Source organism: Oryx dammah, unplaced genomic scaffold (assembly GCF_014754425.2).
Source record: "Oryx dammah isolate SB20612 unplaced genomic scaffold, SCBI_Odam_1.1 HiC_scaffold_9, whole genome shotgun sequence".
Classification (NCBI taxonomy): Eukaryota; Metazoa; Chordata; class Mammalia; order Artiodactyla; family Bovidae; genus Oryx; species Oryx dammah.
The window spans coordinates 9617542-9632027 of record NW_024070193.1 but is presented as its reverse complement, the minus strand read 5'-3'; the positions used below and the strand labels follow the sequence as shown (position 1 = coordinate 9632027).

General features: G+C 61.2%; 1 protein-coding gene across 5 annotated transcripts; it reads left to right on the top strand.

Moving 5' to 3' along the window:
• The first annotated feature begins 401 nt into the window (after window positions 1–401).
• Window positions 402–14311, top strand: LAMB2 (laminin subunit beta 2). Of its 5 annotated transcripts, XM_040246915.1 has the most exons (34): window positions 476–553; window positions 828–2240; window positions 2332–2420; window positions 2542–2714; window positions 2798–2933; window positions 3016–3089; window positions 3487–3675; window positions 3773–3836; window positions 4054–4256; window positions 4346–4466; window positions 5128–5316; window positions 5508–5687; window positions 5807–5919; window positions 6171–6250; window positions 6339–6471; window positions 6655–6813; window positions 6893–7020; window positions 8997–9129; window positions 9316–9508; window positions 9585–9728; window positions 9948–10179; window positions 10263–10426; window positions 10508–10732; window positions 10824–11041; window positions 11141–11237; window positions 11330–11702; window positions 11785–11969; window positions 12043–12284; window positions 12362–12710; window positions 13029–13236; window positions 13334–13475; window positions 13558–13734; window positions 13826–13985; window positions 14067–14311. In XM_040246915.1, the coding sequence occupies exons 3-34, from the start codon at window positions 2333–2335 to the stop codon at window positions 14201–14203; spliced, it is 5409 nt and encodes a 1802-aa protein (XP_040102849.1). In that variant the 5' UTR covers window positions 476–553; window positions 828–2240; window position 2332; the 3' UTR covers window positions 14204–14311. The 5 variants fall into 5 exon arrangements, with proteins under 5 accessions (XP_040102847.1, XP_040102850.1, XP_040102846.1 ...); XM_040246914.1 differs by having other exon boundaries at window positions 828–2420; XM_040246913.1 differs by having other exon boundaries at window positions 402–553; window positions 1715–2714.
• Window positions 14312–14486: the final 175 nt, after the last annotated feature.

The following is a 14486-nucleotide window of genomic DNA, read 5'->3' as shown; positions in this document are numbered from 1 at the left end:
GACCCCGATCTCCGCCCCAGGTGGCCAGCCACCTGGCCCAGGTTGCACTGGCAGGGGATGTGATGCCAGTCCTGGGACATCTGTCCGGTGGACCTGCGGCTCTCAGGACCTGTTTGGCCCTGACTCAGCGGCAGGCCTGGGAGGCAGAAGAGCAAGCCATGCATGCCCTGGGCGTGGCCGGGAGCCTGGGCCAGGTAAGATGGGAAAAGTGGACTTGAGGGTCTCAGGGACCCCTGTGCAGTAGCATGAATTGGAGTTTAGGTGGGACTGGGCTACACTGGGCTGAGGCAGGGTCTCCGTTCTAAAGCCTCCCTTCTCCCCGGGAACTTCATGGGCCAGTGTGTTTGGGATTGTAGGGTCCAGGTGGGTGGGCGTTCAGAGCCAGCCCTGCCCTAGGAGCTGCAGGTGGCCCAGCTGGGTGCAATGGAGTTGCAGGAGGGCACGGAGAGCCTTGTGGCCACGGTGCAGGATGCAGGAAAGCGGGCACACCGGGCGCGAGCTGAGGCCCGAGAGCTGCTGACGCTGGTACAGAACAGCTGGAGAAGACTGGAGGGTATGTGGCTGGGCCATGGTGGGTAGGTATGGGGAGTGGTCAGGGTCAGAGTTAGAGGGATGGTGTAGGAGGGTCAGGGCTGGATCCAGGTTGGGTCCATATTCATATGGGGATCAGGCTGGGGTCAAAGTCCAGAACAGAGGGGTCAAATGTTGATTAGTGTTAGAGCTTATTTAGGGCTGGGATCAGAGTCAGGGTCTTGATGGAGATGAGGACCAGGGTCAGAGATTAGGGCCAGAGGTCAGAGCCTGGCTCAGATGACCTTAATCCCCAGGGTTGGAACGCCGCCTGGCTCAGAACGAGGAGGCACTGGGCAAGAAATTGGCCACCCTGTGGGCCCTCGAGCAGCGGGCAGCAGAGCTCCTGGGCCACATGCGGCTGTGGGCCAGGGCATAAGCCACCTGCTGACTTCGGTCTGACTCCGAGTGACCCCACAGTGACCCAGGAATCCCTTGACCTTGAGAGCCCAGAGACACCAGAGTGCCTGCTGACCCTGAGTGATCCATGTGACAGCATGTTGTTTAGTGGTCCTCTGACCTTGACAAATAGGAAGGGTCACATACAACTCCCTGAGGCCATCTAGTGCCCCCTAAGATCCTGATAGAGCCTTATCTCTGAGTGATCCATAATTCTGAGTGCCCTCTAGTATCCCTGAGCCCCTTAGATTGACCACGTGACCCCCCTGGTGTCTGGTGACCCCACTCCAGATAACTGGTGAACCTTGATGTTTCCCCTAAAGAACCCCAGCTTTTTTCCCTGAGCCTGGCGCTCCAGGGTACTCTCCACCTGACTCCAGACAGTAGGCGCGGATGTAGCAAGCTCAAAGTCGTCCGGACAGGGCCCTACAGACCCCAGAGTCTGGTCCCAGCCGAGGTCCCAGGGGCCTGGGTGGGGCACGCGCTCCGGCAGCGCGCATTCCAAGCCCGGATCCGGGCGCTCCCGGCAGGCCGGAACGTCCGGAGTGGATGGATAGCCAGAAGATCTGGATTCACTCGCTACCGCTCTGGTCTGCTGTCGGTGCCCAGCTCCCTTTTTCATACCAGGAAACAGTTCCTCTCATGCCTATTTGTTGTAGTGACTGGGGGAGGCAGAGACCCTGGACAGGGGATGGCCTTTCTCCACCTCTCCCAAACCCTCATGTTGTCCTGTCCTTCCGGTCAGGCTGTCCTAAAGCTTCTCACAGTCCCTGAAGAGGGGAGCGTGGCACCCCGAGTGTGCCTTTCCACCGCCCCACTGATGCTGGAGCCCTGGGACTGAAAGGCCTAATTGATGGAAACGCCCATAAGCACCGATGACACTGGGACAAGGGCTTGTCTCCATGGGCCCCTTGAGGTCCCCAAGATCACACTCCTCTCCCTGGCTTATGCCACAACCCCTACTTGGTGTGTCCCTGAACTATAGTGGCCTAGGACCCCAAACCCTAGTGTTCCCCTGGCTCTGTGCAGACTTGGGCCTGGGGGCACAATAAAGGTTTACAGGTGAGCCGGTCTGTGTCTAGTTTCTAGAGTGAGTTCCTAGAGAGGTAGGGGTTTTCTGTATGATGCTGCGCTCCCGCCCGAGATCCACTCCATACTTTACTTCCTGCCATACTTCCCAACTTTGCTCAAAGTCGCTGGACTCTGAGCTAGTGGAGGGACCGCTGGACCGACCGAGGACCGAGCGGGGAATCGGCCAAGGACCCACACAGGCAGAGTCCACATGGGACCCCAAGGGAGGGGATAGGAGGGCACGGGCCCCACACCTCTCATCCCCTCTCATCCTCTTCCTCTCCTCTTCAGGATGGAGTGGGTCGCAGCAGGGGGACGAGGGAGGGACCTGCCGGGACAGCCTGGGCCCTGGCAGCTTCAGCTGGGCCTGCTGCTGAGCGGTGAGAGGGCCTGGTGAAGGCCTGGCGGGGATGGGATGTGATGGTGTGTCCTGGGGTAGCTGGATCAGGGGCTGCGGGGGGTGGGGTAGTGTAGCAGAACCAGCTGACCCCCTGTTCCCAGTGCTGGTCACCGCCCTGGCCCAGGCCCCAGCCCCGGATGTGCCAAGCTGTTCGCGGGGAAGCTGCTACCCTGCCACAGGCGACCTGCTGGTGGGCCGCGCTGACAGACTGACCGCCTCGTCCACCTGTGGTTTGCACGGCCCGCAGCCCTACTGCATCGTCAGTCACCTGCAGGTGGGACTAGGGTGCAGGTGGGGGCCGGGTCAGGATGGACTAGCAGTGGCTGAGACATTGACCCTGACCCTGATCCGACCCAGGATGAGAAGAAATGCTTTCTGTGTGACTCCCGGCGCCCCTTCTCTGCCAGAGACAACCCAAACAGCCATCGCATCCAGAATGTAGTTACCAGCTTCGCACCACAGCGCCGGGCAGCCTGGTGGCAGTCAGAGAATGGTGAGGCAGCGGGTGGGGTATGGGGGGAGCAGGGCTGCCCACCAAGTAGCCTCAAGGCCCTGACCTCTGACTCCTGCCCCAGGTGTCCCCGTGGTCACCATCCAGCTGGACTTGGAGGCTGAGTTCCATTTCACACACCTCATTATGACCTTCAAGGTGCCCGCATGTCTGGGAGCCTGCTTGAAGCACCCTGCTTGGCTCCCCAGTGCCCATGAACAGAGTCCCAGATCTTCAGCCCAGCCTCTCTGTACTCATATGCTGTGCCCTGGTTAGATGGGAGGCCCTTTCACCTCCCACAGCTTCTGTTGCCTCCCACCTCCAGGCCTGTGTACACGCTGCCCCAATCCCAGGCTGGGTCAGGCACTGTCTCCCTGGGGCTCCTGACTTCCCCACTCGGGGTGGCTTTCCTTCCCAACTCTTTCTTGGCTCTCTCTGGTCACCCTTACCTCTCCATGAGCTGCTTGAGAGCAGGCCCCAGCTGGACAGGGTTCTTAACAGGCCTGGGCTAGACTTGGGTCCTGGTGCCCGCTGATGAGCCGTGCTCCCCACCCAGACATTTCGCCCCGCTGCCATGCTGGTGGAGCGCTCGGCTGACTTTGGACGCACGTGGCGTGTGTACCGCTATTTCTCTTATGACTGTGCGGCAGACTTCCCTGGAGTCCCGCTAGCCCCACCACGGCACTGGGACGATGTTGTCTGTGAGTCCCGCTACTCAGAGATTGAGCCATCGACTGAAGGCGAGGTGAGGGCTGGCCTCTGGGCTTGGGGCAGAGAGAGGGCACAGTGGGCGTGCGCTTGGACACAGGTCCAGTGTCTGTAATGCCTCCATGCCCTCCCAGGTCATCTATCGGGTGCTGGACCCTGCCATCCCCATTCCAGACCCCTACAGCCCACGGATCCAGAGTGAGTGCTCCCTTCTCTGAGCCTGGCACAGTCCCAGAGTCCGGCTACTGACCATTTGGGGCCTCGGGAGCTATTTTGGGTGTTTACTAGGGCAGGTGCCAAGTCCAGTTTAGCTCATACAGCTAGAGACAGGAGGTCTCCCAAGGTGACCTTGGCAGCTTCAGCCCCCCGGTTGGGTGTGGGCCGGTGGGTTCCCAATCTTCTTCCCTCTGCTTAGACCTGCTGAAGATCACCAACTTACGGGTGAACCTGACACGGCTACACACACTTGGGGACAACCTGCTCGACCCCCGGCGGGAGATCCGTGAGAAGTACTATTACGCCCTCTACGAGCTGGTGGTGCGTGGCAACTGCTTCTGCTACGGACACGCCTCACAGTGTGCGCCCGCCCCGGGAGCACCAGCCCACGCTGAGGGCATGGTGAGGGCCTTCAGCTGGCTGGAGCTGGGCTGTGGGCAGGGGCGGGCCCGGCTGGGCCATGCTGACCACTTGCCTGCCCACCCTCCTAGGTTCATGGGGCCTGCGTCTGCAAACACAACACTCGCGGCCTTAACTGTGAGCAGTGTCAGGATTTCTATCACGACTTGCCCTGGCACCCGGCTGAAGACCGCCACAGTCATGCCTGCAAGAGTGAGTGAGACCCCAGTCCCCACTGCCCCAAAACTCTGTGGCCTGGCTGTGCCCTGGGTACATCCTAGAGCTGGCTGGTTAAGTCCCTAACACCTAGATTGTGTCTGAAGGGTATCAGGAAGGAATTCCCTGGTGGCCCAGTGGTTAGGACCCAGCGCTTTCACTGCCAGGGTCTGGGTTCAATCCCTGGTCAGGGAACTAAGATCCTGCAAACCATGAGGTGTAGCCAAAAGCAAAGATTTGTGAAGGGGCCTTCCTTGGTGGCTCAGATGGTTAAAGAAACTGCCTGCGATGCAGGAGACCTGGGTTTGACCCTGGGTCAGGAAGATCCCTTACAGAAGGAAATGGCAACCCACTCTGGTATTCTTGCCTGGAGAATTCCATGGGCAGGGAAGCCTGGTGGGCTACAGTCCACGGGGTCGCAAAGAGTCGGACATGACTGAGCAACTAACACTTTCACTTTTCATCCTGGCCTTGATGCCCCCGGGGATGCCTTCAACCCTTCTCAACAGCCTGCTCTGATGAGGGGCCCAGTAGAAAGCCGAACCCCCACCCACAAATTCTGGCCAGTGGCAGGGACCTAAGGTGGCACTGGGGACCCCTAAGTCCCTTCCTCTCAGGGCACGGTCCCTTTGCCCTCTCTTCCTTCCCCTCTCCCAAGAGTGCGAGTGCCATGGGCACGCCCACAGTTGTCACTTCGACATGGCCATATACCTGGCATCTGGCAATGTGAGTGGAGGCGTGTGTGATGGATGTCAGCACAACACAGCCGGGCGCCAGTGTGAGCTCTGCCGGCCCTTCTTCTACCGGGACCCGACCAAGGACCTGCGCGACCCTGCTGTGTGCCGCTGTAAGGCGGGAACCGAACCCTGGAGCAGGAAGGTTGTCCCCGGGTTAGGAGCGGAGAATGTGCCGGACGATGGCCAAGTTGCAGAGATTTGGGGTGGAGGGACCAGACTGGGAATCTAGGGTGGGGCTTGAGGCTTGACTGGTGCTGGGCTCATTGGCCTAGGGTAACCCTGCACTTCTTTGTGACCCCAGCCTGTGACTGTGACCCCATGGGTTCCCAAGACGGGGGCCGCTGTGATCCCCACGATGACCCTGCACTGGGGCTGGTCTCAGGCCAGTGTCGCTGCAAAGAACACGTGGTGGGCTCTCGCTGCCAGCAGTGCCGTGACGGCTTCTTTGGACTCAGTGCCAGCAACCCCCTGGGCTGCCAGCGTATGTGCCCCCTGTCCTGATTCCAGTCTTGACCTTGACCCTGCACCTCTTATCCTTGACCCAGCCGGACACGAGCACTGCCCCAGCTCCCCACAGTGCTGATGTCTCCTTCCCTGCAGGATGTCAGTGTGACCCACGGGGCACAGTGCCGGGGGGCGCCCCTTGTGACCGCAACAGTGGAGCCTGTTTCTGCAAGCGTCTGGTGACTGGCCAGGGCTGCAACCGCTGCCTGGTGCGACTGGAGGGGGGCCGGAGCTCTGCACTTGTCCTCAGAGGACAGGGCTGGGGGGTGGTGTCCATGCCCCACCCTGGGTGGGTGCTGAGGGCTTAGGACCTGAACCTGGGTGAGAGGCCAAGGGTGGGAGCCAGTAGTCTGGGGCCCATGCTTTCCCTAAGGAGTGTAGAGGCTGAGAGTCATCATCGGACTCTGCTGGGCGGAGAGGGGAGTCTGTTTCGGGCCCTCAGCAACCTCCTGTCCCACAGCCTGGCCACTGGGGGCTAAGCCACGACCTGCTCGGCTGCCGTCCGTGTGACTGTGACATCGGTGGTGCCTTGGATCCCCAGTGAGTGCTGTTTAAGGGGCCCTGGGGGAGTGGGGAGAGGATCCTGGGCAGGATGGCGGGTCCTCTGGAGTAACCACGTGTTCCCCAGGTGCAATGAGGCCACAGGTCAGTGCCGCTGCCGCCAGCACATGGTGGGTCGACGCTGCGAGCAGGTGCAGCCTGGTTACTTCCGGCCCTTCCTCGACCACCTAACTTGGGAGGCTGAGGAAGCCCAGGGGCAGGTAAAGGGGGGCACACTGTTGGGGGCAGGGCATGGCTGGCACTATGGATGGAGAGGCCAGGTTATGGGTGGCGCCTGGTGGAGGGAGGGTGTCTGCCTTGAGCAGGACCTCCACTGGAGAGCTGGGGCCTGGGGACAGGCTGTGGCAGAAGAGCCCCCCACCCCCGGCTGCATTGCCTCCCAGGTGCTCGATGTGGTGGAGCGTCTGGCGACCCCTGGGGGCACTCCATCTTGGACCGGCCCCGGCTTTGTTAGGCTGCGGGAAGGCCAGGTGCTGGAGTTCGTGGTGGCCTCTGTACCGAGAGCTATGGACTACGACGTGCTGCTGCGCTTGGAACCCCAGGTCAGATCCTGCGACACCTAACCCAGAGCTCACCCTCTGCACGTGGAAGCACCTCCTCCATCATCCTGTGCCCCCCCAGGTGCCAGAGCAGTGGGTGGAGATGGAACTGACCGTGCAGCGTCCAGGGCCTGTGTCTGCCCACAGCCCATGTGGGCACGTGCTGCCCCAAGACGACCACATCCCAGGGACCCTGCGGCCAGGCAGCAGGTGAGGATGCTAGTGGGAGCACCTACCACTGTTGGGGGGCGCGGGCTGTGGGTCAGCCCTCCGCTCCCACTGCTCATTCATCCTTTCCTTCGAGTGCCTGCTCCTCCTGGCTGCTGTTTGCCGGTGCTGCTGTGCACGGTGCGGCTCAGAGGAAGGAAGTGGAGAGAAGCAGGCCTGCTCCTTCAGGGGCCCAAGTTCCAGAGGCCAGGCAGGAATTGAGGGGAGCCCATTCAGTGTCAGGATGGGGGGTGCCTGTAGGGGCTTGGGAGGGTGTCAGCGTGCTCTGAGCAGGGATGTAACTGGCCTGATTAAGGTTTTTATTATATTGGGGGTTCATATTTGTTTCATGGATCTCTTTTTAAAAAATCACTTTCTTTTAAACTTTTTATCATGTAAAAATAGAAATACATAGAAGCAGAGAGAATAGCATAATGAGCCTGGCTGTACCCACTATGGACATTTTACCAGCTTTACATTTAACAAAGACTCCTCTAGTTTCCCAGTGGAGGATAGACCTAAAGGGCCCAGGTGGAAGGTGGGCGCTCTGGTGGAAGTTACTGAGTTAGCCGAGTGACAGCAGGCTGAACACAGGTGTAGCAGTTGAGGCGGCCAGGAGAGGAAGTTTTCATAGGGTTCTGGTGGCAGAGCTGACAGCTTAGACATGTAGGAAAGGGAGAAAATGTGGAAAAGTGACTCCAGGGCTTGGGGCTTGGACGTCTGGATGGCATGGGCTCTTTTCTGAGATGGAGACCTAGCGGGCAGCACTTCTGAGATGCTGAGACATGAGGGGACGAGGCCAGGGGTGGTTGGATTTATGTGTCTAGAATTACTGGAGGGCTCACGTTGGAGATGTAAGACTTGTCCATAAAGAGGTGGTTCTCAATTAAATGACCAGAAAAAGGAAGGAGGAGCAGAGCCAAGCTTTGGGGTGCTCTAGTGTTAGAACCCAGTAGAGAGGGAGCAGCTGGGGGGTGGGGAGAAGTCAGGAGTCTGGACAAGGTCCCAGAAGCTGAGAAGAGTGTCTGAGGAAGGAAGGCGTACTGTTCTCACTGCATGCTGCTGGACGCCTCAGCAGATAAGAATAGAGAAGTAGCCACTGGGTTTGACTACAGGGAGGTCACCGGTGACCTTGGGACAGGCCGACTGCATGGCGTGTTGGGGCACAAGCTCCCCGGGAGTGGGAGGCTTAGAGAGTGGACGCAGTGACTACGGTTACATTTTAGGGCTGTGTTGGGCAGGAGAACAAAGACAGAGCAGCAGCTGAGAGTGACTTGAATCTTGAGTAAAGATTTTTTCAGGGAGGATCGAAGAAGAACCCTAGGGTGGGTTTAGAAGCTGCTGGGAATGATCTGGGGCAGGGGGAGGTGATGCAGTCTCGGTGAAGAGGAGCCATGGTTGAAGGCTAGAGGTGGAGGTTGGAGGAAGCGTAAAAAGGACATGGGGGGAAAACTGGAAAGCATTAAGGACTCATGCTGAAGCTGAAACTCCAACACTTTGGCCACCTGATGTGAAGAGCTGACTCAGAAAAAAACGTTGATTCTGGGAAAGATTGAAGGCGGGAGGAGAAGGGGACAACAGGATGAGATGGTTGGATGGCATCACCGACTCGATGGACATGAATTTGAGCAAGCTCTGGGAGTTGGTGATGGACAGGGAAGCCTGGCATGCTGCAGTCCTTGGGGTCACATAGAGTTGGGCACAACTGAGCGACTGAACTGAACTGATTATTTGTGTCAGGGAAATGCTGTGGGATTGCAAGGCCACATGGAGTATTTTCAGCACAAGCAATGATCCCAGTGAAGGCACGTTTATGGGAATCTTCTATACAGATTCTCTGCCTGGCTGTTAGCTGTCTGTGGCCCAGCACAGTCTGTTTCTTGGCCAGTGGTTTGGTTGCTGGGTGTGGCGTGGGGAGGCCCAAGATGATGCATACGGGAACCCTGGGTGACCCCCATACCTGCCCTCCCCTACTCCAGGCACATGGTGTTTCCCAGACCTGTCTGCCTGGAGCCTGGCATCTCCTACAAGCTACATCTCAAGCTGGTGCGAACAGGAGGAAGTGCCCAGCCTGAGGCCCCCTATTCCGGACCCAGCCTACTCATTGACTCGGTGAACACCTCCCTCTTCTCATACCTGCCAAGATGGTGGGGGCTATGGGCCGGGTCCTGTTGTGGTAGCCAGATAGATGGGGCTGGGGATGGAACAGGCAGGTCTGGAGGGGAACCAAACTTAGTGTCCTGGTAGTTCCACGTGGTCCAGGCTCTGAACCTCCCTCTTCCTTGCTCACCTCTCAAGCTGGTGCTGCTGCCGCGTGTCCTGGGGCTGGAGATGTTTAGTGGGGGTGACGCAGCCTCTCTGGAGCGCCGGGCCACCTTTGAACGCTACCGCTGCCACGAGGAGGGTGTGATGCCCAGCAAGCCCCTTCCTTCCGAGGCCTGTGCCCCCCTCCTCATCAGCCTGTCCACGCTGCTCTACAGTGGAGCCCTGCGTGAGTGTGCGTGGTGTGGCTGGCGGGGCGGAGGTGTGGGGCTCAGCCTGACCCGCCCCGTCCCCTCTCCCCACAGCCTGTCAGTGTGACCCCCAGGGCTCTCTGAGCTCCGAGTGCGACCTGCACGGCGGTCAGTGTCAGTGCAAACCTGCAGTGGTTGGGCGCCGCTGCGACCTCTGTGCCCCTGGCTACTATGGCTTTGGCCCCATGGGTTGTCAAGGTATTCACCGGCCTCATCCCTCCAATTGTCTGCCCCCTGCCCCACTACTGTTCTTCCTCCTTTTTCTGGCGCTACTTCTTCCATCTCATTCTGGCTTCAGACCCCACATCCTCAGCCCTGATCACTTGACCTTCTCTTCCATCCCCTGACCTTCCACTCTGACTTCACCCAGCTTCCCCTCAAGGCCCCTCCCTGGCTCAATCTCCGCCTTGCCCCCAGCCTGCCAGTGCAGCCCTGAGGGGGCGCTCAGCGGCCTGTGTGATGCCACCAGTGGGCAGTGCCCCTGCCGAGCTGGTGCATTTGGGCTTCGCTGCGACCGCTGCCAACGGGGCCAGTGGGGGTTCCCGAGCTGCCGGCCCTGTGTCTGCCACGGGCACGCAGATGAGTGCGACCCCCACACTGGCGCTTGCCTCGGCTGCCGGGACCACACTGGGGGTGAGCACTGTGAAAGGTGAGCCTGGAGCAGCCGTGGACGAGCGGGTGGGTAGGCACGCCGCTCAGGGAGGATGTAGCGTTTCCTTCTCCTCCCTGCAGGTGCATTGCTGGCTTCCATGGGGACCCCCGGCTGCCCTACGGGGGCCAGTGCCGGCCCTGCCCCTGCCCCGAAGGGCCCGGGAGCCGGCGGCACTTCGCTACTTCCTGCCACAGGGATGGGTACTCGCAGCAGGTCGTGTGCCACTGCCGGGCAGGCTACACAGGTGAGTGGGGAGGTGCAGGCGTGGGACCAGGGTGGAGCAGCTGGGCTGAGCACTCACGCCTGCCCCCCCAACCGTGGGCAGGGCTGCGATGCGAAGCTTGTGCCCCCGGGCACTTTGGGGACCCATCAAGGCCAGGCGGCGGGTGCCAACCATGTGAGTGCAGTGGGAACATTGACCCCACGGACCCGGATGCCTGTGACCCCCGCTCGGGGCAATGCCTGCGCTGCTTACACCACACGGAGGGGCCACGCTGTGCCCACTGCAAGCCTGGCTTCCATGGGCAGGCTGCCCGACAGAGCTGTCACCGTGAGTGTGGGGATGGGAGGGGACCACTGGGAGGGGCTCCCCTTGACTGGTGCACACCCCTTGACTGGTGTCCCCATCTCGGCTGGCACAGGCTGTACCTGCAACCTGCTGGGCACAGATCCCCGGCAGTGCCCGTCCACTGACCGCTGCAATTGTGACCCAGGCAGTGGGCAGTGCCCATGCCTCCCCAATGTCCAGGGCCTGAGCTGTGACCGCTGTGCCCCCAACTTCTGGAACCTCACGAGTGGCCGTGGCTGCCAGCCCTGTGCCTGCCACCCAAGCCGAGCCAGAGGCCCCACCTGCAACGAGGTAGGGCACTTCCTGAGGATCCCTGGGTGGGCGGGGCCAGCTGCCTGCCTCCGGTCTCAAGGGCTCTGCCCGATTGACCTCTGCCTGTTCCCACTCTAGTTCACAGGACAGTGCCACTGCCGTGCTGGTTTCGGTGGGCGGACCTGTTCTGAGTGCCAGGAGCTCCACTGGGGAGACCCTGGGTTGCAGTGCCGAGGTGAGGGGGCTAGAGGGGCCAGAGTAGATGGGGGGCGCTTCCCAGGATGCTCCACTGGCGCCCTGACCCTGTGGTCTGTCCTTTGCCCACAGCCTGTGACTGTGACCCTCGTGGGATAGATACACCTCAGTGTCATCGTTCCACGGGCCACTGCAGCTGCCGCCCTGGCGTGTCTGGCGTGCGCTGTGACCAGTGTGCCCGAGGCTTCTCGGGAGTCTTTCCCACCTGCCATCCCTGCCACGCGTGCTTTGGGGACTGGGACCGCGTGGTGCAGGATCTGGCAGCCCGCACACGGCGCCTGGAGCAGTGGACGCAAGAGCTGCAGCAGACGGGCGTGCTGGGCGCCTTTGAGAGCAGGTTCCGGCACCTGCAGGAGAAGCTGGGCACTGTGCAGGGCATCGTGGGTGCCCGAAATGCCTCCGCTGCCTCCACCGCACAGCTCGTGGAGGCCACCGAGGAGCTGCGGTGTGGATGAGCCTGAGGATAAGTGGTGGGATGGGGCAGGGGCCCAGCGTGCCAGGGCTGAATTCTGTATCACTTCACACAGGCGCGAAATCGGAGAGGCCACGGAGCACCTGACCCGGCTGGAGGCTGAGCTTACAGATGTGCAGGATGATAATTTCAACGCCAACCACGCACTGAGCAGTCTAGAGCGAGACGGGCTTGCGCTTAATCTCACGCTGCGGCAGCTTAACCAGCATCTGGACCTGCTCAAGCATTCAAACTTCCTGGGTGAGCTGGTGACCCCTGAGGCAGGTGGATCAGGGTGGATCTTCAGCTGACTGCCCGCCTCTGCCCAACTCAGGTGCCTATGACAGCATCCGCCAGGCCCACAGCCTGTCTGCCGAGGCAGAACGCCGTGCCAACATGTCAGCCCTGACAGTGCCCAGCCCTGTGAGCAACTCAGCAGACACTCGGCAACGGACAGAGTCCCTGATGACTGCCCGGAGGGAGGATTTCAACCGCAGGCACATGGCCAACCAGCGGGCCCTGGGCGAGCTCTCTGCCCGTACCCACGCCCTGAGTCTGACAGGCATCAACGAACTGGTAAGGCTCAGTGTGGGGTGGGACATGTGGGTGTGGCTGTTCCTTCCCCCAGCCCTGACTTGTTCTGTGCCTGGCAGGTGTGTGGGTCCCCAGGAGATGCGGCCTGTGCTACGAGCCCCTGCGGGGGTGCCGGCTGCCGGGACGAGGAGGGGCAGCCCCGCTGTGGGGGCCTCAGCTGCAGTGGGGCAGCAGCCATGGCGGACCTGGCGCTGGGTCGGGCCCGCCACACACAGGCAGAGCTGCAGCGGGCATTGGCAGAAGGCGGTGGCATCCTCAGCCAGGTAGCTGAAACCCGTCGACAGGCAGGCGAGGCCCAGCAGCGGGCCCAGGCAGCCCTGGACAAGGCTAATGCGTCCAGGGGCCAGGTGGAGCAGGCCAACCAGGAACTGCGGCAACTTATCCAGAATGTGAAGGACTTCCTCAGCCGTGAGCCTCCCTGTGGCCCAGGCCACGTGGTGTTTCCCCTGTGTCTGTGTTCATACTTGAGTCAGAGCCCACACGGCATCTGTGTTTGTGACCACCAATGGGCAGGGACTCGGGATGTGTGGACCCCGAGCCCTGCCTTTATGTCATCCCAAAGTCCACGGCCCCAAATCTGTGTCCCATGTAGAGTCCTGTCCTTGTGGTTACATCCTTTTGCCTGCTAGCAAATCCATACCCCATGTGTGGTCTCTGAGTCCATACCCCCAGCTCGTGTCCCTGTGCCCGAGCTCTGACCTTAAGCCCTTGCCTGTGTCCCCGTAGAGGAGGGGGCTGACCCTGATAGCATTGAGATGGTGGCCACCCGGGTGCTAGAACTCTCCATCCCAGCATCACCTGAGCAGATCCAGCAGCTGGCGGGTGAGATCGCAGAGAGGGTCCGGAGCCTGGCAGATGTGGACACGATCCTGGCGCGCACTGTGGGAGACGTGCGCCGGGCTGAGCAGCTCCTGAACGACGCACGGCGGGCACGGTCTGATCCCCAACGTTGGACCCTCCCACACTCCCGCCGCCCCCTCCTTGACACCTGATCCTGATACTGGCAGGATCTGACTCCCTCTCTTCCCCAGGAGCCGGGCTGAGGGTGAGAAACAGAAGGCAGAGACAGTCCAGGCCGCACTGGAGGAGGCCCAGCGGGCACAGGGTGCTGCTCAGGGTGCCATCCAGGGGGCAGTGGTTGACACACAGGACACAGAGCAGACCCTACACCAGGTGTGGCCTCCCTGGACACCAGTGGGGCAAGGTTAGGAGCACACCTCATAAACCCCTTTAATCCTGGGCTCACCCACGGCAGGTGCAGGAGAGGATGGCAGGTGCCGAGCAGGCACTGAGCTCTGCAGGTGAGAGGGCTCAGCAACTGGATGGTCTCCTGGAGGCTCTGAAACTGAAGCGAGCAGGGAATAGCCTGGCAGCCTCGAGTGCCGAAGAAACGGCTGGCAGTGCCCAGGATCGTGCCCGGGAAGCTGAACAGGTGGGTTGAGGCAGAGCAAGCTGGAAAGGCTGGGGATAGAGGCTGGGCCTCCACTGGGCCACCACCCAGCCCCCGGCCTCTACATCCACAGCTGCTGCAGGGCCCCCTGGGGGACCAGTACCAGACAGTGAGGGCCCTGGCTGAGCGCAAGGCCCAGGGTGTGCTGGCTGCGCAGGCGCGGGCAGAGCAACTGCGGGACGAGGCTCGGGGCTTGTTGCAGGCCGCTCAAGACAAGCTGCAGCGGCTGCAAGGTGAGGATGGGGGTGGGAGGGCCCCAGGAAGGTGGGGCTCTCTGGGAGAAGGATCCTTCATCTGAGACCTGTCTCTGCCAGAGCTGGAAGGCACTTATGAGGAGAACGAGCGGGCGCTGGAAGGCAAAGCGGCTCAGCTGGACGGGCTGGAGGCCAGGATGCGCAGTGTGCTTCAGGCCATCAACTTGCAGGTCCAGATCTACAACACCTGCCAGTGACCCCTGCCTGAGGCGACCCCGGGTCTCTCACCCCGCACGCATGATCGCCTGTGCATGAACAGTCCTCAGCCTGGCAAGGCCCCCCTCAATAAACCAGTGTGAATTCCCGGGTGTGGTCTGGACTCTGATTTGGGGAGGGCGGGGTCTCTGGGAGGAGTCTGTAGAGGCGGCCACCCGCCGGGCCCCAGCGAGGCCCAGGCACCGGAGCCCCGCCCCCTCCGCTCGGCCCGCCCCCGGAGCTGCCCGGCGCCGCGTGCCCGCTCCCGCCGGATGTGCGTCACCG